Here is a 27,076-nt window from a genome sequence, read left to right on the forward strand (position 1 = left end):
GTATTACAAATAGGAATTAACATTTTATGAAACATTATTCTTATAAAAACAACAACACATTTATTAGGTTGCCAAAACAGATGAGTTGCCAAAAGAGCAGTAACTTTTAAGATCGAAAGCACTTGAGGTCTTTATTTATTTTTTTAAAAGACATATTACTGTCCCTTTCTCTGAGGATACTAACACATTCAGTAGATCTGGGAAGAAACCAGAACCTATTCCCATTTGTAAGGAAGTAGAAAGACTTGGAAAAAATTATATTAAGTGAATAAGGCTCAAAGAAACATAGGTCCATGGTTTCCCTTATTTGCAATAACTAGTATATTTCTAGGACAAACAGAAAAGGTCAAAAGCTATTTACCTATGACCAGATAAGATGATGCTAAGTGAAATGAACCCTGAGATAGGGACACAAGTGTTTTTTTTTCTTTCTTGCTATTGTTTTTTAACGTATTTATAATGTACTGTGTGATTTTTTTTGTTTCTTTTGTATGTTCTTGCCCCACGGTATAACCCCTGTTTTCACTATATTTGATGTCAGTGCCCTGCATCTTGTATATACAGTTTTCTAATTTGGGGAGGGGAAGGAAAAAAAAATGCTGAAACAAGGATACAGCTTGATCCAATGTAACAATGAGTCATTCAAGACACTATGTTGAAAACCAACTTTACAGATTGGGGGAGGAGGAGGAAGAATTTGGGGAGGTAGGGAGAGAAGGGAAGGGGAAAAACAATGCTCCACAGACAATATACTCATTTCTAGAAAGTTCTCAAGTGAAGCTGATGTTCTAAAGGAAGCACAATTAAAAAAAAAACTTAATGTTGCAATGGGGATGATGAAACAGAGGAAAAACTTAAGGATTTAGGCAATGGGGAAGCTAAATAAAGAGAAAATGTAAAAATTCATCATGAAGATAAAACTTAAATTCCAGAAAGTAGAGACAGTGTTTGAAGATATTAGTGTCTGGAAGGATAAGGTGCATTCTAAACAGCCACCTGCATGATTGAGGTTGACTCTACACCACTGGGAAAAATATATTAGATTGCAAAAATACCTAAGAAGAAAAATGTATGTTACCTAACATATAATAGAAAAATATATTGGAGAAGGCTGACCCTGTGAGGAGAGTACCACTCAGAAAGATATGTCAACAATCTGCTTATCTAATATAGTTCAGATATTTAAAAAATGGAACATAAATTAGAACTATTACAAATCATTATTAGAATTAATAGTTAACATCAATTAACTATTAGAAATAGTTAATTACTTAGCAAGCAGAATTAAGAAATATCAAATATATCACATGCAGCATTTGTCCACATGCATTGTGTGTGTGTATATGTGTGCTTGTGTATGTGCACATAAAATACACCTGTCACAACTCTAGTAAGTTAATTTCAATTGTATTTAAACTTGATTTGAAGCCTTCTAGGAAACAAAATTATTGGACTTAAGGATAATTAATAATAAATTATCTTAATACTTCAAGTTGGCCAAACTCTATAAATATTGTCAGCCTACTGGTGATTACTACTTGTCCCCAATATAAAATGAGATCAAGTATGGCTTTAAAGCACATTCAATTATTTGTAGTTCTCAGGTTGATGCAGAAAATTAAAAGAAAAAACTAGATGGGTTTTTGGTATTTAATTAAATATTTTCTTTCTCAACCCTAACATTATTTGAGACGAGAAATTTTTTCTGAATATATAAATAGCTCTCAGAAATGTACATTTGCTCAGTGTTCTCTGTTTTATAAGCTCATGCAAATTTTGTAGTGATCTCTATGGAAATATCTCACTCAATTATAGCACTACTGCTAATTAAGGAGGATAAGAAACTGTCATAACATCATCAAATATTATTTTCTAATAAAGTGATTCATTTATATTTTAATATGAAAACCCAGAATTGTTCCAACAAGAAATAAAATAGCAATTTTCATACACTTTCTTTGTTAACATATGGATGTTATCTTAAAATGCTCATTTTACTAATCAAATGTGCTGCAAGAAAACATTAGAATAGCTAATTTTATTCATACTATCCATTTTTCAATTTTATATTATAGTTAACATATTTCCAAAAATATTTAGACTGAAACAATTTAGGTAATGAGACTCTTCCTTTTGGCAAAGATATTCAGATTCAGAACAATGTGAAGAATTTATAATAAATATTATGATACATCACTAATATGCACTATATCAAAAATAATAAAAATGACCAGAAATAATTCAAAATCTAAGTTATACCTTATTTTTATGTAGATGACCTTTAAAATATTTACTATTCAAATTTAAGTTCAGATATATTTGTGTTATATACTTTAAAAATAATCTTAAATAGATGAAACATTTTATAAATTAAAATAAGTTTAAGGCATATTATAAATTCTTTGCTAGAATGTAATCAGGTTTAACTGACGGTATCATGAAAGAAGAAACAATGTATATAAACAACATAGTTGAATACAAACTATAAAAGTATGGCTATAATAAATGGAAATTTTATGTTTCTTTATCAATCTAAAATTCGCCTGCAGTTCCCATTCTAAAATGTAGATGCTTTTATGTGAGATTTTTTTGTTTTAAAGAGAAAATGGACAGCCTGGTTTTATTTAACATGCTCGAATGTTAATGACAATCCAAGAGAGAAGCTCTGTGGTATTTTGATACGACAACAAAGATATACTACTATCTTTTGGGGTGCTTTATTAAAAATCAATTCATAGCAGAGATCAAATACCATGGTAATCGCTGAATCCTTACAAAATAAAAGACTATTATTCGCTATAATGAACTTCAGAAATATTTTTAAAAGGTATATTGCAATTTTTGAAAAGATTACTGTCAATTAAATTGAGAAGTATAACCAACAGTAATTTTTAGTTTATATGGTTCCTTTGAAGTGCTTTCCATCATGCAAAATTTTATTAAATATAGAATAAACAAAGTGAGTACCACACAGTATGTATGTGATTCTCCATGCCCATACTATTTAAATCAAGAGCAAAACCAATCCTCTTTTTACTTCCTTCATTTGCATACCTGAGATATTTGTTGTCACATTGATGGCTGTGGCTGGCCCAAAGCCCTTGACTGTGCTGGCTCGGATAAAAAATTGGTAGGTGGTTCCAGGGTGGAGATGCATAAATACATGATGTGTACTATTCCACAAGTTTGATACAGTCTGGGGAGGACCAGCCACTGGTACTGCAGGATCAAATGATCTTATGCTGCTATAACTGACCTGTTGTAGAAAATACATATTCCATTATGTAGCTGGTAGAAGGAAGTCCTAGTAAATTGTAAAGAAGTAAAACAAAAACAAACCTCTAGCTGAATAAAATATTACACAATACAACTTTGTTGAGTCAATTATAAATTTTTCTACTCTTTCCTTCTAATTTTGCATGGTTATTTTTATAGTTCTGTTTATCTGTCTGTCTACATATCCTCTACAGCTATCCTAGAGATATACTGACTAGACAAATATATATATACATATTTTCTATCAAAAACATCAAAAAATAAAGTGATATACTTAATCATATGTACAAAATTTGATGTTTATTTACTGAAACAAAGTAGCATTTAAACATGCAAAATAGCAATATCAAACTAGAGGTCTCATTTCTTCGATTCATTCTGTAGCAACTAGAAATTTAAAAATTTATATGCTATAATCAATACTAACTATGCAAGAACAGACTGTATAATTATGCAATTAAATATATTCTCCCTTTCTTCTCTTTAGCTTTTTATATTTCAAAACATAGTGATTTGTAATCAAAATTGCAACTCTGAAATAACTTTATAATCTAAGTTTCTTTTTCAGATATCAATTCCTTACCCTGAAATAACCGACAATAGTGGTATCTCCTAATATGATTTTCTTAATTTTATAAAAGGAAAATTTAGAGTTTGTGAAACATTTTTGAAATCAAATAATTTATAAACTAAAGCAAAGAAAAAGTAATATTTTAATATCCCAATCCTTATGACTTTCTTTTCCATTATTTCCCTCTATTTCCCCCCCGCTTCCATCATTCCTTTTTCCACATTTAAATTAACTTCTTTGTCTCTCAGTACCTCATATTGTGTGATGATTCCATTTGGGTCCAAAGGCTCTTTCCAGTTCAAGAAAATCTTGTTTTCAAAGGATGTTCCTTGGAGAGATTTGATTGGAACAGGGCCAGGCACTATAAATATATGCATTTTCAGTTATAAGAATGGTTCCAGAAGAAGTAGAAAAAGAACATCATGTGAAGTACATAAACAAAATTTGAAATAAAAGCAAGTGAGTTTTGAACAGCAAAAAAGTCTATAAGACCAGCCGTCTAACTTTGCTCAGATATATGGGAACTTAAAATTATTCCATAAGAGTGTAAAACAGAAAATAAAGTAAGGTTATTTTTATTCAAAAGAATATTCTATCACCTTAGAGAGTTACATAAATTATACAGTCTAGTTTTCTCGGTTGTATAAATCTAATAACATGAAGATCTTATTTGTAATTTATTTCCAGAACAGAGCTATAGCTCCCTGAAAGATTTTTTGAAGATTATGATAATCCCCTAAAGAGTCTCCATAAACAAAGTTCATAAAATAATGAATACTACTAATAATTAACACTGTTAGGACTCAAAAGCCAAAACACATAGCATTAGATTGAGATGCCCATTAATAATCATCCAGGCATTTATAGCTATACTTTTGTACAATTAAAAAGATAGTGATGATTATTATATTTTTTAAAGTTATTTAAGATGGATATATTCAAATGTCTTTGCTAGGAATCAAACCAGCTTATAATGTCATATTGGTATGGAATTCAATGATCTGTTAAAAAATGATTTTGTTTGTTTATGTGGTAGGCAAATGCTCTTGCAATGAATCACACCCTTGGTCCCTTGATTCCTTATTTCTGAACCCAATACTTTTTAATAAGTTGTGAGTAGCTATCATTGGACTCCTTACTCCTTACTTGCAAATGTCATGTAACTGCAAATCTTATTGTTTCTTATTATATCATTCTGAATGAGCTGCCATCTTCTGGTTGCAAAATATTCAACATAGTTCTACTATTGTGCCTTTTCCTTTTACGCATTCCACTTAAGTTGTTTATATTTCATCTTAGTTCATATTACATATATGGATATATATATATATAACATAAACGTATATAATACTTAGCTCTTTATTCACACAATTGACCAAATTCTACTTCTGATAACACTTTACCATTTATTCACAACAGAACATTCTTGGCTTAAAAACTTGCTTCCTTTTGAAAATACCAACCAATATTGGGCAAGTATGTTTTTTAATTAATATTTTCCCTTAATCTAACGTTTCAGTGAACTTCACACATGACATTATCTGGAAATGCCATTCCAAAGTATAGAGCAATTTTGTGAGGACTGAAATAAATTAAAAATCACTGGATCAAAGGAAATGCATTGCTTCTTGGCTACAGCATCAAGAAATTCTGAGTGATGTGTCACAAGAATAAGATTTATTTCAATCTACAAGGAGACTATGAATGATGTTATGACCTCTGAGACGGGCAACATAATTTGGAACATGAATAATAAATTCACAGAGGAAGGAAACCCACAGCTAAGAGAAAAGATACCAGCACTGAATTTAGAAGAGGAGTGTCCCTGTATTTGTCAGCTAAAGTCATCTTTGGCCTCATCTCCGTGCTGCACAATGTGTGGTGCATAGGGAAGGCCTGTTGTTTCTCTTCTACCAAATGATGCAGCACATCACAGTAACTAAGGAAATGACCGTTCTTTACCTATCATTCACAGAAGGCGATAAGGAGGCAGGGACAAAATCCAAAACAGTGGGGAGATGTTTACATGATGATGTTATATTTATAACTGCTTATGTTCACCTAACACCTTTTGGCCTGCAATGTGTCATGGGTGTGTTTAAAACAGTGCACAATTAGCAATTTTTTAAAATGCTTGTTCCATGCTGCGTTGAAAATAATTGGAAAGCTTCTCTATAAGTTTTATATATCTATGTTCTTTACACACATGTAATAATACCATGAGGATGGAATCCACTTCACTTATCCATTGGTCACATCTTGGAGATGGAAAGTGTGGGAGAAATTACAAATAAAACATGCCATTCTATTGATCTTTCCTTGGACAGGGAAGAGTAAATGAAAACAAGGCCTATACTTCACTGGGCTACAACACATTCACACACACACACACACACACACACACACACACAGAGATAGGGATGAGATGTAGTACAGGCCAATTATATTCCTTAGTTTTGTTCTTTTGCAGGGAGTTGTGTTCACAGAATATATCTCCATCTACTTAAGATTTCATGTGTGCATGCAGCACATAGTTACTAAAGAAAGCCTTGTCACAGCCTCTACAGACTTCAAGGGACATCACTTCACATTTCCACATCAACAATTTGTAATGGAGACAGAATGCTGACTTTTGTTCCCATGCTTGTGATTTAGAAGAGAGCTGCTTCAGCTACTTTTTTTTTTTTAACGTATAACAAACTCTTTTAAAAGGCAACTTACAAAATGGAAAAAAAGAAAGGAAAAATGAAGCATGGGTGGGTTGGGTGGGGGGCTAAATTAAACAAGCATTTTCACCTTTAAAATGTGATAAATGTATTTATAAAAAGAGCTTTCTATTGTCAAAATTGTTCCCAATCAAGCTTTTCTGCCAAGCTAATGTTATAATATTGATTTGTATGAAGGTGGGAATTAAAAATGAAAACAAAAAAAGTCATGTGAAAAATTCTGTTCATGTATGAAAAAATGTGTGCAATAAATTAAATATAAATTCCACCTTAGGGTTCTTGTGGGAAATTATTCTAGCTTGCTCTGAAGATTTATGGATGTTCCAGTATTCTGTTCATATAATTACATCCTCTTATTGGATGGTTGATAATTTATTCTTTTTCTATGTATATAGGGCAGCAATAATTTAGTAAGACTGCCTTCATCAGATCATCATAATCACTGATCTTCTCAACACTGGGTCATGATTTAGATATTTTTCTTCTTGCTATGTCCTAATGTTCATAATATTAAGCATTCTGTGTAGAAACGGAGATACTTACAAATCCCTCATAAAAGTTTGTACGTCAATCACTAGATATTATATGTGGCAGAAAAAAGAGCAAGAAGAAACGTTATCAGTCAGAGTAGAGGGGTTATTTTGTGATCATAATATGAAATAATAACATGAACCTTAATGTCATTAAAACCAGTAAAATATTCCAAAAGCACATATTAAAACTAGGGTCTGAAAATAATATTAATATTAGTAGAAATAGCCATTTTTCTTACTAAACTAATTCTGGATATAGTAAATATCACAAGAACTTAACTTAGAGTAATATTGCATAGCAATTTCATATTCTGGTTATTAACAAGCCTTTCTATATGCTAAAGAAATACATTTAAAAAAAAGCCTTAATGCATTCTTTTGTGAGGAAAAGAGCAGATGAATAATCCATATCAAAGTGCATAACCAACATAAAGTGTATTACTAAAGGGTGATTGGCTATCCTCTTCACCACCAAATTCAGGTGGAATTTTCTACAGTTATCAATTAAGAAATGAAGGTTTAAACATTTTAAAGTAGGAAAAAAGCCAAGTGAAAGTATCTATATTACTAAAACTATAATTTAAATATTTCTAGTCTGACAGTCATTGGAACATTTATCCCAGATTATACGATACAGATATTTAGTGTTTGAATACACACTAACATTTCTTACTTCTATTTACCTATGAACCAATTACCTTTAGCCATTCTTTTTGCATAAACATGGGTTAAGTGGTACATGTGTGTGTGTGTGTGTGTGTGAGGAAGAGGGACAGAAGAATTTTCAAGTGTCAATAGAGGTTTGTCAAATACCATTGACATTTTGGCTTGAAAGAGTTCAAGAATAATATCAGAGATAGTTCAAGTTTGGTGAACGCTATATCAAACGTATATTTATCAAATAAATCTTAGGTTTATTCTCTGAAATTTTAATATGTAAGAATGGGTCCTATGAAACCTGCTAACTACAAATTCTGAACTATAGCTAATCAAAAGGCTCTCACTTCTACCTTATCTTGTTTGTTTTACAATGAAGCATCAGGACAAGAAAACAAAGGTATTTCCACTTCTCAGAGTAGGAGAACTCTGAAATAATGAGAATTCTCATAAACTATGTGTTATTAGCCTATTTTATGGCAACCTCATGCTTTGGTAGGCACCAAATAATACAACTGAGTCTAAAATTTAGAACCTGAGGGAAGTTGCAAAGATCTCCTTTTAAACTACACCGTTTCCTCCCTATCCCTATGGAGCCTTCCCATCAAGCAAGCAATGCAATGAGAATTTTGGAAGATCATGGAACTTCAGGGATTATTTCCATTAACTACTTCATAGATGGATAAGAAATTTGGATAGAGAGGGGAGAGAAATTACAGAGGACACATGAATGCAAACATTTTTAATCACAGCATGCCAGCCTTTAATGATAAAATGTGGAAATGAGGGCTTGAGGATATAGCTCAGTGGAAGAGCAATTGCTGGCAAGTGCAAGGTCCTGAGCTTGGTCCTCAGCACTGCAAAAAAAATTTTTTTTTTCAAAATGAAACCAAAATGTATTATTATTAATCTTAAAATATTGCTTTATGTAGACTATTTAAATAAATAAATTGTTAGGCTAGGTAATATGTCCATATTTACGGTAATGATACATTATACTGTAAAGCTGGTGAATGTGTTTTTAAATATTAGTATAAATATTTGTTTTTACAATTTGATTATTTCGGAATGACACAGAACTGAACAATGTAGACTTCTGTTACTTGGATAGTGATGAGATATAAAGATGATAACGCAATGCTAGTAAGTAATAAGTGTCGTCTTCTATATTTGGACTCACACTATACTATATACTATCTAAAACTAAATGGACTGAGTAAATACTTTCAAGTAGTAGTTTAAAACAAAATATAGGGAGGTGGGGAGGGAAGGGATGGTAGGGAAAAAACAAAGGAGGAGGTAACAATGCTTGATAGGAAATGTGCTCATTACCTTATTCATTCATGTAACTAACTCCTCTGTACAGTATCTTTACCATAAAAATATAGATAATATTGATTTTTAAAACATAAAAGACTAATTTTTGTATGGAAGTTAATTTTATCATAGGTCACTGTTGTAATGACATAGATAATAAAACATTTTCTTTTTTTAAACACTTGCTATGGAAAACTTCAGTTGCTACTCCTATATCATTGCTTAAAAGAAAACAGAGGTACATTTCATTGAATATTTGGATACTTCTCAGAAGAAAAAAAATTGTTAGAGGAAAACACTATGCAAAATAACTGTATTAAGGTAATTTAGCATTATTTCAGCTTAGTAGGAAGGGTAAGGAAACTGTTAAGAAATTACATTAGTGCCGTACATAATAAGAAAATTGGAACTCACAATCTTCATCAGTTTGGATGATGGTCTCTTCACTCTCCTTCCTTCCTTCCGGATTGGTGAGTATCATCTTGAGGCTGACATTTGTATATGGTGGAAGATGGCTGACGACATGTTGAGGGGCTTTGGGGTCCATGTCCAAACAGTCTGCCTTGCTCTCATTGTGACCACGAAAGTAATGATAGCAGATAGTGACATTGAAAGTGTGGCACCGAGTGATATTGTAACCCAAGGACTCCCAGTCCACAGCAATCCGTCTTGCCTGTATCTCTGCAATCTTTAACGTCTTTGGGGTTCTCATAGGTTCTGAAAAGTAAAGTAATAGAAAGTTGTACATTTTGCCATAATTATCTTGGGAAAATAAACAAAACAAAATCAAACACCTAGCATGCGCAAACCCAGAGAAATGTGGATGTGGGAGCCATGCTTTTTAAAAAAAAATTATTGTGAAAATACTGTACAGAGGGGTTACAATTACATGGGCAAGATAATGAGTACATTTCTTATCAAGCATTGTTGCTTTGTTGTTTATGTTTTGCTTACTCATAATCTTATTCTTGAAAGTTTTCATTCAAGACTATGATTTATCAATGTGGAAAGAAGTTAAATAATTAAGTAAAAAAAGACAACTCCTAATACTCAAGAACGTGGCGGAAAAAATGAAAACTTAGAAATGTTGTCACAGTGCAGCTCTGACTGCTGCTCTTGTTCCTGCTCATTTCCTTTCCTTTTCTGATTCTACTGTTGTTGTTAGGCAGCAAGTGGGTTAGCTCATATATCACAATGGATAAGAGTCAATGTGTTCTGCTCTATGATTTGTCATGTCACTATGCTATGGTGTACAGTAATTAGTCTAATTGTAACACTAAGCTACCATTTACAAAAAATGACACAGCTATTAATTAACATTAATTATTTCAGTAATGATGTTGTTCATCAAAGCAAAAAAAATAAGAAAAATTACAAGAACACATGTGGGCATTAATACTGTCTTCCTTTTTTCTTGGTCCTTTTTTGACTTTTTTCTAGAAAACACACAATCCTAACAATCCATTCACTGTCACCCAAACCAAAATTAGGAGATGAAATGCCATTTAAGATGGAACACTCTAAAGACTGGAGTCCATCCATCAATTCCTAGGTACATTCTTTACTCAGGCAAGACTACCTTTAATCATCTAACTGTATCAGAATATTACTCTATGAAAATCATGGCCATGAAAAACTCTACACAGTTAATAAACACACAAGCTCGCATGCACGCATGTGCGCACACACAGAGTAACACACACTGTAACTGCAGCCTTGGTAAAGTCACTAAAGATAGTTGAACAATTATGTTTCCCCCCATCAGTAATGGAGGAAAAAAAGAATCCACCAAAGTCCAAAATTTAGGTGTTTTTATACATCTTTATTTTAAGAATAAAAATTTCAATTCTGTGAAAATAATTAGTATGCTACACAGATGGTAAAACCTAAATTAGGAAGTCAGTTCAATGATTTTAATATGAGATCTTAAACCATTTCTGTAGGTATTTCATTTAAAATGTCAATAATTCAAAACTCATTTGCACACATGGGGAATTAACCTTTGGTTGATGCTTAGGCGTAGGGTTTAAATGTTGTTTTCCAAACTTACAACTCTCCTGTCTCTTTATTTTTCTTTTCTTCTGTGTGCTACCTTAGGCAAACAGATGAGAGAAAAAATGTAGCTTTCTAATGATTTAAATAAATTTGGACATCTAATTCTATGTTAACAGTTTCCTCACTTGGTAAATGAATAAATTATATTTTCAAAATGGACTGAGTCTGTTTCTACTCTTCACTCAATGACTGTAGCTGGAAGAATACTGAAATTTGCCAGAGAAGATGCCCTTTAGGGCTAAGGTCAAGTTGAACTATATTTTATTCTAAAAATTATTCTTCACTTGTTTCTGGTATGAAAAAGTAAGCATTGCCAGAAAAATACCTGGAGGACATGAATAAACAACAGTGAAAGAAAATGCTAAAAACATTTATTTACCCCTCATGTAGAGCTGTTTAGGTCTAGTATTTGAGACTTGTTTTTGTAGATGCCTCATTTTGAATCTGATGACTTCCCATTCTATGAATTTCTGTAGTTCTGTGCTTTCATCTGGTCTTATTTTTGTCTCAATATTAATTCCATAGCCAAATACAATTTTAAATCATAACTAGACAGCTTACATGCTCTAAAGGAAGAGAGTGTAGCTCTGAATTCCCATATTTAGGACTTGGTAAAAAATATATTTTTACCATTATATAAAAATCCATAGGGCTCGTTTTCAGAATGTTTTTAATTTAAATGTTTACTTTGGCATGCATAGTGAACTATACTAAAATATTTTACTTAACACTAAGAAGTAGCTTAATTTAATCCTACAAATATATGCATAATATACTACCATAATTTCAGTGACCAACACATTTTTAATTTAAGTTTTAAAAAACTGTGAGGAGATGCTTTTCTAAGCTAAAATTTTTCAACAAATCTGTGTAATTTACAATTCATATATTGACATTTTTCCTCATGGACTGGATAAATGCTCTAAGATGCTCTGTTGTTGCTAACATGGAGAGTTACACTTAGTATTTGACACTTATTTTTCTTATTTCTTATTTATTCACTTTCTGTTTCATTTTGTTGAAATGGGTTTCACTATGTAGCTAAGGAAGCATTTTTGTTTGCTTGTTTGTTATGTTTTGTATTTTGTTGGTCGTGGGGCTTGAACTCAGGGCCTGGGTGCTGTCCCTCAGGTCTTCAGCCCCTTGAGCCACAGCAACACTCCCAGTTTTTTGGTGGTTTATTGGAGATAAGAGTGTCAGGGACTTTCCTGACTGGGCTGGCTTTGAACCTTGATTCTCAGATGAGGAAGAACAGCAACAGGGAAGACAACAGAGAAAGAAGAAAAGGATAAGAAATGCAACCACACCTGATCCTTTTGGACACACACAACGAATTCATTTTGCTCTAGCATATGATTAAATACTTTATTTACTCTCATTTTGACTGGGCATTTTTGATCTCTAAGAAATATGATCTGCTAGATTTATGACCGGATCATGTTTATAGTTCCATTGCTACATTATAGGTGTTTCTCATATTGTGTAAGGACAAAAGCGCTCATCAAATGCATGTAGTCTATCTATGGGTGATATGAAAAATAATGTTAGTTAATGGTTAGATGCTTTATTTTTATTTATTTTTATTTATTTATTTTTGTCGGTCATGGGGCCTGAATTCTGGGCCTGGGCGCTGTCCCTCAGCTCTTCAGTTCAAGGCTAGCACTGTACCACTTCTGGCTTTTTCTGCTTATGATGTGCTGAAGAATCAAACCCAGGGCCTCATGCATGCAATCCAAGCACTTTACCATTGAGCTACCTTCCCAGCCCATGCTTTATTTTTAAAGTCTTTATTTTATCTTGGCCCCCAGAATTGAGTTTGGTTAACATGATCCCATAAATAAATATTTGTCAACCTTGTTTTGAGGCTCAAGATGTTGAAACAAATTGCCAAGAATAATATTACATTTACAAATTAGTTGATGATTCTAGATAAACCAGGAATACAAATACTAAACAAGGGTTGAAAGTTTAAAATCATTTTCACAAGTGGAACACAAAAACAAAATACCCCTCTTCACAGAAACGTAACTTCTTTGACTCTTCTTTGTAAAATACAAATAAGAGATTATGTCACAGGATTAAAAGAAAAGTGTTGACACTGTAAAATATGTGTCTGCACTAATAACCGGGAAATTCTGTGAAGGGTTAGTGTTAAAATGCTCATCCAGAATGCTCTTGAAATTCACTTCTAGTTCTGATTTCACCTTAGATTTTGCCTTTATTAAACCACTTCCAAACTTGGTGTATTGCGAAATTTGTTTCTATTATATGATTTAAGTTTTGGTATTCGTATTCTAACTGAACCAAACACAGGATATTTTTTTATAGAACTATAATCTCAATATAGTTCTGTGGGGTGTGTGTGTGTGTGTGTATGTGTGTGTGTGTGTGTGTATGTGTATATGTATGTGTGTTTGGTGTGTGTGCAGGGGGACAGACAGATAGTAAGGAATAAAAGGATTGCTTAACGGAAAGTAAGAATTCAACCTGAGGAGCATGGAAATATCTACTTGGTAAAATATATCAAAATAGTTTCTTTGTATAATAATTGTAAGCCATATAAGATGGAGAATATAGATAAGGGTTAGTTTCAGATTACAGATTAGTGAGTCAGGAACTTGTTAAAGTTAAGGTGGTAAAAGGAACAATCAAACTTTCCTTTTTCTTTTACAATGGATTTACTGATCCAACTCTTTCTCCTAAATCATCAATCAAGAAGTAAAGACAGGATAAAATCTGTGACATAGGAGCAGAGCAGAGGAATTAAGAAAGCTTAAAATTTCATTCATTTTGATATACAGGCTTGGAGAAAAGAGGTGCAGGCAGAGAGAATACGAAGAGGCAGCTGAAAAAGAAGCAGAAGCAAAATCCATCCTATTTTATTCTACTCTTTAGTTGATAAATGTCAATCTCTCTTATTATGTACCCAGTAGACAGATGTATAACATCACAAAATTCTCATTCATTCATTTCCAATAAATTCTATGAAAATGCTTACTTAATTTTTAAAAATGGAACAGGAAATGTTAACCATTAGTTTTATCTTCACAGCTAAATATGGAACAACAAGGTATAGCAATGTTTCCGTCTCTTTGTAGATTTTTTTTAACCATCCACCTATTACCGGTTTGAGAAAGGATACCATAAATCAGATGGAATAAAATCTGTAGCCATAATTACATAATTAGCAGGTTTAAAAGCAATATGTTTCTGCCTTCACTGAAATTCTCAACAGATTAAGCGTGGGAATTTATGTCTGTAATAATTTATAGAATTAATATTGAACCCAACTTAATAAGACCAAATGAAGAACCACTAGGTAATTCTCTAGGAGTTGGTAAAAGTAAAAGCAACATGGACACCTAGGACTGGTTGACTTTGAGGCATCTCTCGACATCAAGATTTATTAAGTAGTTCAAGATAGTAGATAAAAGGGAATTCTGTTTCTTTGGAACTTGATAACAACACATGCCATGACAGGTCAATATTCATGTCCTTTTGTAGTGATAATCTCCAGTTATTCTGAAGGAGTTGTGAAAACAAAAGCCTTAGCAGCTACAAGAGATGGAGGGCAGTGATCGTATTTCCCTAGAATCAGTTTTTTAATGATGAAGCTTATTATCCAGCTGTCAGTCAGAGAAAAACAGAAGTTATCCCAAAGCCCATGCCTAGGCAAAAAAAAAAAAAAAAAAAAGAAAGAAAGATCTTGTACACAAACTAAGAACACTGAAGCATGACAGTAGCTTCTTGCTCCTGGCTGTCTTTTCATCAGAAATCTTAGAAGCTGACTGCCAGACAGAATTTCTAGTCCACTTATTGAAACAAACAGAAGAAAAGTTAATTCTCTGACTTGCCAGAGAAAATATTTGCTAGTGTGAAATACCAAAGAACTGAGATAAAATTTCAGAACATAAGTGAATTTTAAATAGAAATGAATAATTAAATGAATGAATGAAAGAAATGTTATCACCTCTTAAGGAAAAAAAGTAAGATTTTTTAAACTTTTACCTTTAGAGCTATTGAATTTTTGTTCCCTTTTATTCCTAGTAAGGTTGGAATATAATCAAGGTCTTGCATCTCACATCTTTTCCATGCTACAGCATCATTAGTAATGCAAAAAAAATGATTTCATCTCTGCTCCCATGGGTCAAATTGAGTTAATGGTAAGTTGAAGAGACGACTTGATTAGGGCTGTAACAGGAGAGAGCCTCAGGACCAGGAATAATCACAAGCCAACTGTCAGTTCTGTTGGCTTTCTGGCTGAGTGGCTGAAGTGACATGTTTGCACTCAGGGGATATACAGTGACAGAGGGTACATGAATCTCTTTTGCTCTCCTGCAGAGTCCCAATAATATTTACTCAATGCCATCAGAACCACCCTAAGCACATTATCGCATTAAGCCAAAGCAAGTCATTGCCACTGTTCTCTAGTCTTCCCAAGCTCAGAGGATAATCATAATGAAATGAACACTGGGATCTTCTCTACAATGACAAGGCATTTGCTTGTTACCAAAGTAGCATGAATAGTAGTAATAATAATGAAAAGACAAAGTGATTACTTTTCCAATAAACAAATACCCCTGTGGTTCTTGTTGGGAGATTTAATTCTCAAAATGTGGGTGACTGAGTATTTGTGAACTTCTTAATGATTTTTCTTCACTTATATTTTATGTAACAATATTAGAACGTGTTGGATAAAAATATATACATAGTGGGGGAGGATGGGAAGGGATGGGAAAGGGAAACAAAGGAGGAGGCTACAATGCTTGATAAGAAATGTACTCATTCTCTTGCCCATGTAATTGTAAGCCTTCTGTACAGTATTTTCACAATAAAAAAATAAATGAAAAACATATACATAGTGATTTCACTGTTCATTCATCCCTGACATTATATATGATAGGCATGAGCTAAATCACCCCCAAATAAATGAATTTCTATGGTTAACTCTAATCCTGGAGGAAACAGAACATACAAAGAACAAATTTTCTTAATTTACAGAGCTAAGAGAATAACACTCAGAGAAACAAGCTTTATTTTTTCATTCACTTTTATAACAATAGGAAAAATCACAGACAAAAAAGTAGAATGATTTGCATATAAACCTTAAAATGATATGTAAAACACTGCTGCATAATGTGCAGTGTAAAAACTAAGGTGACTTTGGGAGAGCTGTATAAAGCAATGACAACATTCTAAAAGGACTTCAAGGCTTTCTTTATTACTTATAGAAGATAAATTACCTAGCTTTTACACTACTCTGAAAAAGGTGACAAATATTATGTAAGCCAAGTACAATGATTGGCCTCATCGTATTATCTTGAAAACTTGTACTTTAGGAACAATACAGACTTTCAACATGTAACATGTTAAAAAAATCTAATGAAACTTTAGCCTGCAATCCCAGTTTCTTCTGTAGGATTTGTCATGATAACCCAAGCCTTTTTTTCTCACTGTTTGCCCTGGCACTGTGCAGTTCCTCACATACAGTGTCTGTTTCTCATCCATCGATCTGAACCTTACATTGTGTGATTTGTTTTGTTCAACAGAATGCAGTGAAAGTGGGGATATCCTAGATGTCAGCTAGTATCTCCCAAAGTCCTGTGTTTTGCTCACAGACCTTCTAAACATCAAGTAACAGTGGAGTCCAGTTTCCAGAACTGTATCAGTGGAGGCCAACTCAATCAACAAATAGTTATCCCCTAGCAGAACTGTCAGCTGCCAAGATCATTGGCAGTTTCTAGCCAATCAGCCCAGAAGTTACTCAATACACATTTTCATTGTGCCACAGAGGAGACTAAAACATTCACGCTTACTCTTCTTATTTAATATGTTAACTTAATATTATAGTAACGATTCTAACAGTGATACATTAACACAAAAAGGACCCTAACTGGAGAATTTCATTTCTCCAGTACTGGGTTGTATGGAGCTGTCACAGGCCTATGTAGTAATCTGTTTTTGATGATAGGAAATATTTATTAAGAGCATGACATGTGCCAGATACCATTGTGGGAGAGAACGTGCTCTAAAGAAATGACTTTCAAATCAGGGCAGGTTGGCTTTGTTACCTGAAGGCTTTTTGAGGGCAAGTTAATTTCTTCATTATGTTCCAACAGAGAGTAATAAATACTAGAAAAATAACAATTCCTCTGAGTGATAAGACACATCAACACTTCATTTAGAGGAATAATAATTGGGATAGCAGGTTACAAGTAACTTAGTCCACCTCTGTAACATGCTACTTGCTAAAATATTTAAATTTTGGAGGTTAACATGAGCTTGGAGAAGTATAGGAAGGTCAGTCTACATTGTGGTACAAATTTCTTTATTTATAAGTAAGACTGACAGAAAATACACTTACATATGTATTCTTATCCAGACATGACTAAAAGTACACTTTCAACCACAGGTGTCTTCTATAAATATTCTGCATCTGACCTTCAATAAATGAGTCAGTTCGAATGTGGAAAATCATTTAAAAATATATTAGTGCAATGTTGATAGGCACAATTTAAGAGAGGGGTGTATACTATAACATGGAAAACACATGACCTCAACAAAAAATTAATTGTAAGAGCTATGTTATAAAACAAAATTCAAAGTATTTACCGCACATTTTGTTCCCAAGAATAATTATAATGTTTTGGAAACACAACTTACACTGTGTTTTATTCCTTCTAGAAACTTATTTAAAAAGGCCAGATTTCTTTCAATTTTGTATCTGGAGAAAATAGATAACTTCTAAAGTATAATAGAAGTATGGTATCATACCTAAGTTTCAAAAGTGATCCTGGCTATTAATACACTTTACCACATTCATTTGATTTCACAAAATGCAAGTCTCTTGTAACATGCTTGCTTCAGTGAAATAGAAAGAAAGAAGGAATGGAGGGCTGATGATTATTTGTTCATTTCCTTTGCTGAAGCTACCATTTATTCTATGTTTTCATGCATGATTAACAGCTTGCGGATCCTTCACACATAATCAATAGTGGTGAAGTTTTATATTAGGTTTAGAGATTAGACAGCCTTGATTATAAATTTTATCGATTTGTAGAGCTTAGAGGCAGAAATCCCTGTACATTTTTTCAGAGATTAAATTAAAAGGAGATATATGGCCTGCACATACTAGAAATGCTGGTGTGATTATAGGTGACCTCTTCCTACTGGCTCCTAAAGATGAATAAAACCCATCTACTGCACTAAAACATGAATCAGCATGTCAACAAGCATCAAGATGAGATAGTAAACACAGTGAAAATGTGACAAAAAGAATTACAAAACTGCAAGGAAACCTGCCTAACACTATAATTAATACAGGCAACTTTCAAGGATTAATTGCTTCAGCTCATTTGTAAACGAGGAAATTGACAGAGAAAATAATGAACTCCTTAACTTCTACCTGGCAAATTGGAGCCCATATTAAAACTGAAGACTCACAATCTCTTTTGAGATAAAGGAATAATGACTTCCATTTTAATTTCTAGAAGAATAAATATTGCTATTTTAAAGAAAGTAAGTAATGTAGGGATTATAGAAATTACAACAAAATCTGAGTTATGAATATAGTTACCTTAAAAACCATTCAAATACCACTATATACTTTATGTCCACTATTTTAATGTCTGAGGCTTTCCAGAAAAACTTAATCAGAATCTACACTTCAATAAATATTACAGAAAGCTAATTATCAATTTCAAAATCTTTTCCCCCTTTTCCTATTATGGATTTCTGAATATTATTTTAGCTTTTCCTTGAAATTTCTTTCACTACTCAAATTATTCCCGATATGCAAGTTCTATATTTGATGATTGATACACCAGAAATAAATTAGAGGTGTTTCATCTTAATATGGACCATTAAACTCTATTCACTTGCTTTTGGAAAAACATTCAACAGTATCGTTTAGAGCTTGGACTACCCCCAAGACATGCAATTGCACAGTAAGGCTAGTCCCATGTTCCAGTGTGCTTATATGAATGAGCCTTGACAGAAAGGTAAATCCACTTTATGTATGTAAACAAACAACATATATATCATTAGCTATTTTATGCATGGCATCTGGTGAAGATAATTTCTATGAATATCTAATAATATCTTCAAATGGTTACACAGGAAAGCAAAGATTATTGAGAATATACAAAAACTGGCAACCCAGAAAACTGCTTTTCTTTGATTCTACAAGCAAAATAACTCTTTGAAATATTATGCAGAATTCCCTAATCATTACAGATGTTTGAGGAAGAACTGTAAACAAAGAAGGCAGTGTGAAGTGTAAAAGCACTAGGGAATTACTTTGTTTGCTCTGGATATATGTTATTTTAGTGATAACATGCTTTCCACATTCAAATCTGTATCACCACTTCTCTCATGGCTTGCATCCTGGTTCTGATATCAAACAGCCTGTGGATTTCCATACAGATGCTAACATACAACATCAGTGTAAACAACATTCCCGGTGTTTTCCTGAGTGCCTCCTTCTCATCTTTCAGCTTCTCATAAAGGCTTTATTCCCTCAAAAGAAAACTTAAAGACATCTCTTGTTCTCCTGTCTTCTCATAATAGCACTTTGGTTGCCTAATCTATTTAATACATCCTTTTCATAAGACCCCTATTCTTGCTTTGTCTTTCTCTTTAATTCAAGTTCTAATTTTCTGTCACTTAACAATTAGGAGTTCTTGCTCTTGACAAGGTTTGAAGAACATTCTTCATCTAGATTTTCCAAAATGCAATTCCAATTATATAACTCATTCATTCAAAAAAATTTTGGTGGCCAGGCACCCGTGGCTCATGCTGTAATCCTAACTACTCAGGAGGCTGAGATCTGAGGATGGAGGTTCAACGCCAGCCCGGGCAGGAAAGTCTGTGAGAACCTTATCCCCAATTAACCAACAGAAAACCAGAAGTGGAGCTGTGGCTCAAGTGTTAGAGCGCTGGCCTTGACCTGAAGAGCATAGGGACAGCACCCAAGCCTAGAGTTCAAGCCTCGGGTCCAAAGCAACAACAACAACAACAACAAAAACCCAAAAAAACCAAAATGAGGTTTCTTAATGTTGAACAAATGCAGTAAAATCTCTTGTGCTATACCCAAAGATCTACATAGTGTTCACATTAATTCAGTTACTTTCTTAGTACCCTGGTCTCCTGCCAATATAAAGTGGATGTAAAATTGCTCAGTGTAAGTACTATTGTATGTTTCATCCCATTAATTAAATTACAATTGTAATTAAAATATAACTTTGCTTGAAGATCCCCTATTGAAATGCTTTAAAGTCCAATGAAAAATATATTTTCCTTATAGGGGAAGTTTGTCTAGCTTGACAATGTGAAAATTTATCTTCAATTCTCAAACTTTCAAAGGTGCCTCCACTAAGGCATTTAATGCAGTCTTCCTCTCATAGCTCAAATTTGAAATTATGCCCTGGACAGAGATTATACACCTGTTCATAAAAACCAGGACATTTGGAAACAGTATTAACGAAGTGTTAAAAGTAGAATAAGCAAATGTTTCTAGTACATAGATTTTTTTAAAACACAAAATAAACTCTAAGATATCAAACCCATATGTTCATCAAATAATCAACTAAATACAGATGGGCCAGGCCAAAGGACCATGGTTCAAAGGTGATTGAATAAGACAGAACTAAATCACAATGTGACAATGATATGGGTCCATAAACCGTCATGTGGAAAGAATAAATGTAACTAAAAATTTAAAAAATAGGATAGGAGAAACAACGTTTCCCCACTACAGTAACAATGAAGCGCTTTCCCCAAGAATGACACCATGTTTTCATTGTGATGCAAAAATGACAGAGTTGCAGGAAGTTTTCCTTCAGATTCCAGACAGGGACTTCCACTACCACTATTTCCCTGCTGTACTGTCACTTCACTCAAACTTAGCAGGCACAGGGAAAAGTCAGGGAGTTTGAATGTTAACCTCCAGGGGGCACACTACTACTACAGTCATTTCTCACTGCCTATCAAAGAGCTCAGGTTGGTTGTCTAAGGAGTCCCTCAAATGAAAATCTGCAAATCTGAGCCAAATACTTGTTTCTCAAGGTGTTTTTTCCATGTCTCAGCAAAGTAGCACCAACGATTATTACAATTCTTCATTCAAGCCAAATTCTAGAGGTCTTTTTGACACTTCATGTTCACTTCATCCATCAATTCTTTCCCATGTCCCTCCTGAATGTGTTTAGAATCCAACCAGTTAACCATGCTGTTGCTTCAGTCTTAGCCATTATCAAACGAATGAATTCAGTAAACTAGGATGAACTCTGCTCCCGCTTTTTCTCTCTTCCACACGGTTGTCAAACCTCTCCAGTGAGAATGAGCTAAGTATGAGGGCAAGGTCTCCCACTCCACTATTTCATCACTACTCTTATTCACTCCACACAACCATGCCAGACATCTCTTGCCTTATGTAAGGCCTTCACATTTACTTTTCTGCTTTTGAGAAGGTTCTGCTAACAGACAATCACACTTTCTCAGACTGATAGTCTATGTTAACTTAATATTGATTTCCTTGACCACCTTATTTAAAATTAGACATAAAATTAGACATCCAGAAACTTCTTTTTTCTTCATAACATACTGCTAACATCATTTATATATTACGTATATTTATTATTATCTTCCTCTACTATAATTCTGGCTACATAAGTATTGCTTATTGAATAGATTTGCTGAAAAATGAATGAGTCAATATATGAATTACAGATCAACTGCTCCCATCTTCTCTCAGTAAGCTGCTGGCGCACAAGTAAGTTGCAAATTTTTGCTGATTGAAGGTTATCCTCTATATAGCAGACAAGCAAAATAAAATCCTATATCTGAATTTAGCTGTGAGATTTAAACAACGTTGCAAGCCAATCTACTATAGCATTAGTTTGTTTAAAGCTTAAGAAGCAAAATAGACTTCAAAAATTAAGGCACACAAAAAATATTTGATGTGTTGGTAGCTTTAGTGTGGTCTTATTTGTGATCATTCAGGTAAATGCCCCAAAGTGGGATTGCTGGGTCATAGAGGAGCTCTATGTGGAGTCTTTTGAGGACCTCCATACTGCTTCCCAAAGTGGCTGAACAAGTTTACACTCCCATCAACAGTGCAGTAAGGTTCTCCTCTGTCCACATCCCCTCTAGCATCTGTTGTTGTTAGAGTTCTTGATTTTTGCCGTTCTAACTGGGGTGAGGTGGTATCTCAATGTTGTTTTGATTTGCATTTGTTTTATGGCTAGGGAGGTTGAGCATTTCTTCATGTGTCTATTGGCCATTCTTACTTCCTTTTCAGAGAAGTTTCTCTTTAAGTCTTTCGCCCACTTATTTATCGGGCAGTTGTTTCTTTGAAGATTTGTTGTTGGGGGGTTTAATTTTTTGAGTTCCAGGTATATTTTAGATATGAGACCCTTGCCCGTTGTATGACTAGTGATCTTCTCCCAGTCCATGGGCTTTCTATTGATCTTGCTAGCTATGTCCTTTGCCATGCAGAAGCTCTGCAATTTCATTCAGTCCCATTTGTCCAACCTTTCTTTGATTTGTTGTGTTTCTGAGTCTCTTTTGGCCTGTGCCAAGGAGACCTAGGGTCTTTCCTATTCCATCCTGTAATGTTTTCAGAGTGTCTGCTTTGTTTATTGTAGCATTATTTACCATATGGAACCAACCCAGATGCCACTCGGTAAATGAAGGAACAAGAAAATTTGTTATATATACACAATGGAATTCCATGCCTCCATCAGAAAGAATGACATTGCCCCATTTGTTAGGAAATGGGAAGACTTGGCAAAAATTTTATTAAGTGAAGTAAGCCAGGCCCAAAGAAACATAGGTCCCATGGTTTCCCTTATTTGCAATAACTAGTATATGTCTGATACAATCAGAAATGGTCAGATAAGTTGATGTTAAGTGAAATGAAACCCAAGATAAGGACTCAAATGTTTTTTTCTTTCTTGCTATTGTGTCTAACATATTTATAAGATATTTCTTTGTTGCTTTGAATGTCCCTCCCCCACAGTATAATCCCTGCTTTCACTGTATTTGATGTTGGTATAATTTGTGGAGGGGAAGGGAAAAAACAAATTGTTTAAATAGGGATACAGGTTGACCCATTGCACCAATGAGATGTACAAGATGTTATGTCAAAAATAAACTTTACAATGTTGGTGCGGGGGAGGGGAGTGATGGGGGTGATGGGAAGGGGAAACAAAGGAAGAGGCAACAATGCTTGATAAGAAATGTACTCATTACCTTGCCATGTAATTGTAACCCCTCTGTACAGTATTTTCACACTAAAATAAAAAAATTGACACCAAGGATATATTTAACAATGGTCGATTTGAAAAGTACTTAAAATATTTTGTTAAGAAGCCAGATTAATTTAATAATATTGATTTGATCTGTATTTTTTTAATCGTTGAAGTAATTTTCTTATTTTTTTCCTACTAGAGAGCAAGTTGCTGCAGGGTAATGAACATATTTACTACTTACTATTAGGACTCTTACTATTGTATCCAGTGTACTCTTGCATAGTGCAAGGAAACAATGCATATATTAACTTTAAGAAATTCTACCCTAAAAGATACATCATGAAATCCATGGCGTTGTACATCAAATAACAAAATAAACCTCAAGACAAGAAAGAAATCTGAGAAATCAATGAATATTATTTTCATAACAAGAGCAGGTTTCTAGTTTCTTAAAGTACTCCATAAATGCAGCTCAAAAATTAAGGTGTTCTACATAAATTAAGCTTAATTTATAAAGAATTGCTTTTGCTTTAGATTACACTGTAGAACAGATGGTGCCATTAAATGAACATTATACTTTTTTTTTCATTCCTGTAGAGAACTAAAAGTTAGTTCTTGGTTTTTGTTTGTTTTTGTTTCTGTTTTTTCTCTTTGTTCGTTTTTTTTTTGTTTTTTTTTAGCTAAAGCCCGAGTCATTCCTGTTTAACATGACTTGATTGTCTATCATGGTGTCTGTTCCTAGGGTTAACTCCTTTGGCGAGCTGCTTATAATTTCTCCCAGTCTGATTATAAGTATAGCAACAATGGATGGTCACAATCCTCTACTACTCTCTTTCTTGCTCTCAAACACACACACACACACACACACACACACACACACACAGGAGTATGAAAGGATGGATTTGGGTTCAGACTATGGATAATTTAAGTGACATTTACTTTAAAAAGCCATGGAACAGGAAAAAAACTTGATTTTTTAAAATCTGGATGATCTCTAGGTGTTAATCTATGAAATCTATTGAGACTTATTCATTGTTCTTAAAAGGACCTTAATGGCTTGTTACTTCCCTGTAAGTAAAATCACAGCTCCTACAGTTACAGTAAGGACAAAATAAGATGGTACATATAAAACACTCCAAAATGCATCTGGCATACACTTTGAATAAAATATGGCTACTAATTCTATTGTCATTTCTTCACAGTCCAGTAGGTATTATTACATGTATGGATAGAATCCTAAAAGGGTTTGGAAAGAATTAGTTTGTGTTTTTCCTTTCTAAAACTCAGTGTTAGATCATTCTCTACATTCCATGAATACAATAAAAGGATATTTCATTTTCAAAATTTCAAGCTAAAATAATATTGGGGGATAAACCTTGTTTTCTGGATTATTTTTACAATTTTTGGTCCTTAGAGAATATGTGGATAAGATACTGAGGGAAACTTTCAGTTTGAAATATAAACAACACTAAGACACAACAGAAACCTAACAAAGAAAAATCTCTGTGGAAGAATAGATGATTGCACTGAACATGAACCTTTCTATAAAACTAAATCTCCTGGGCCTACCCCCTCATTTTTATACTTGAATGCAAACTATTTTTTTCCTCTGCAAGTGAAAATTTCAGTATATCTTTAAATGAATGTTAGTAGTGAATATTTCAAATCTTGCTGTTTTGAATGAAAAGTTATAGTGAAAATTAGTTTAAGTTTTTGTTTTCTATTTATCTCTAAGAGTTGGGAGTTCAAACTCCAGCACTGACACTCATATTAAAAATATAATTATTAAGCGAGGCACTGGTGGCTCACGCCTGTAATCCTAGCTATTCAGGAGGCTGAGATCTGAGGATCTCAGTTCAAAACCAGCCAAGGCAGGAAAGGCCATGAGCCTCTTATCTCCAATAAACCACTAGAAAATCAGAAGTGGCACTGTAGCTCAAGTGGTAGAGCTCTAGCCTTGAGCTGAAGAGCTGGGGGACAGCACCCAAGCACAGAGTTCTAGCCCCATGACCAACAAAACAACAACAACAAAAACTATAGCAACTATAGTTATTTATAGTATCTTAGTATTGTTTTTCATGCTTTCTTGGCGTATTTTAGAATGTTTTCTATAAATGCAAAGACAACGAATTTGGTAAATACAAGAAAATATCTGAGTTTCTCACAAAATATAGCTTATGAATACTTTCCAACTGAGTTTAAATGTGTATCCATACATTTAAAATTTTTGAATTGTTCTAAATTATACTGAGTGCATATATTTAATCTTGTATAATAGTTCCAGACAATGTATTAGGATTTAAAAAAGCAATTTGAATAATATATATAAGTATACTCTAACACTTAAGGTAATTAATGGTTTAGTAATAGCCTATGTCCTGCCTGATTTTAGAAGAAATTTATAGCAAAAATGAAGGGCTTTTAAGTAAATTGGAAAAATATAGTTCTTATCAATTAGAGTGTAATCGCCTCATCGCTTCCTTTTTATACGCTTTGAGATTCATTTTTAGTATGCATCTTCTAAGAGAAAAGTATTATTGATTCCTCTGTCTTTTCAAGAGATGAAGCACACAGAAAAATATTATTTGAAATATCTCCTATGAAGCAGAAGGCCTCAAAAGCAGTACAGTTCAAAAAGTGATAAAACAAAGAGGAATCTTTAGTGTCTTTATTCATATTAAGTCAAAAAATGAACAGCTCTTTATCAAAATTAACACAAAAAAGGATAAGATCATATCAATTTGTCTTACTATTCTTTCACATTCCCTTTATGATGTAATGAACTATGTGCAAAATGATAATATTTGCAATAATTTGGGGGAATGATTTGTGGGTTAAGAATGTTCAAGACTCTCCAATGTAAATGCTGATTCCATCACTATGGGCCTGCATCATTTGGCAGGGCTCACGCTGAGTGGTATAATTGCAATGACATCTCCGGCTGGGTAAGACAGCAGCCCCACACATGGGCACATGCCAATGACGGTACCCAGAGAGGGCTTTGTGTTTTCTGACATAATCCAACTTCTTTTCATTCATCAATGAATTCATCAGTGCAATTTTCTCCTAATTTCACAAGGGTTTGAAAGTTATCTCTCAATGGTTTCATTATATCACCAGTCCATGACAAAAAAAAATAATAAGGTCATAACTAGCAACAGTAAATACACACACAGACACACAGACATAGACCCACAGACACACACACACACACACACACACACACGAAAATAATCACTCAAAATTGATTTCTAAGAACAATCTTAAGTGCTGACGTAACTTTACTGTTAACAATGTTAGTCACTGCTTAACTACTATCATTTAGTGCTTTCCCTGATGTAGTGACTAGAAATATCTAAATCATTAGTTATTGGAAATAAAATAATGAAAAAAGAATAAGATAAATTTTGATATGAATACTCAGTATGAAGAGGTAAAAGTACTTAATTTGCTTACATAGTTTATGCTATGGAGAAGTTCTTTTTTTTGGGGGGGGTGGTCCGGTCGTGGGGCCTGAACTCTGGGCCTGGGTGCTGTCCCTCAGCTCTTCATCTCAAGGCTAGCACTCTACCACTTGAGCCACAGGGCCACTTCCAGCTTTTTTTTTTTTTTTTTTTTTTGCTTATGTGGTGCTGAAGAATTGAACCCAGAGCCTCATACATGCAAGGCATGCACTCTACCACTGAGCCACCT

At 33.6% G+C, this 27,076-nt stretch overlaps 1 protein-coding gene across 4 annotated transcripts in view; it reads right to left on the bottom strand.

The window, feature by feature from the left end:
• The window catches only part of Ptprk (protein tyrosine phosphatase, receptor type, K), a 515,496-nt gene that overhangs the window by 121,653 nt on the left and 366,767 nt on the right, over window positions 1-27,076 (bottom strand). For all 4 annotated transcript variants that reach the window (XM_013026890.1, XM_013026891.1, XM_013026889.1 and 1 more), the window contains exons 8-10: window positions 9,495-9,797; window positions 4,099-4,208; window positions 3,055-3,256 (exon numbers count right to left, since the gene is read on the bottom strand). In XM_013026890.1, coding sequence (XP_012882344.1) covers window positions 3,055-3,256; window positions 4,099-4,208; window positions 9,495-9,797 — 615 coding nt within the window. The remainder of the gene's footprint in view (window positions 1-3,054; window positions 3,257-4,098; window positions 4,209-9,494; window positions 9,798-27,076) is intronic.

Source organism: Dipodomys ordii, unplaced genomic scaffold, assembly GCF_000151885.1.
Source record: "Dipodomys ordii isolate 6190 unplaced genomic scaffold, Dord_2.0 Scaffold97, whole genome shotgun sequence".
In the NCBI taxonomy this organism is placed as follows: domain Eukaryota; kingdom Metazoa; phylum Chordata; class Mammalia; order Rodentia; family Heteromyidae; genus Dipodomys; species Dipodomys ordii.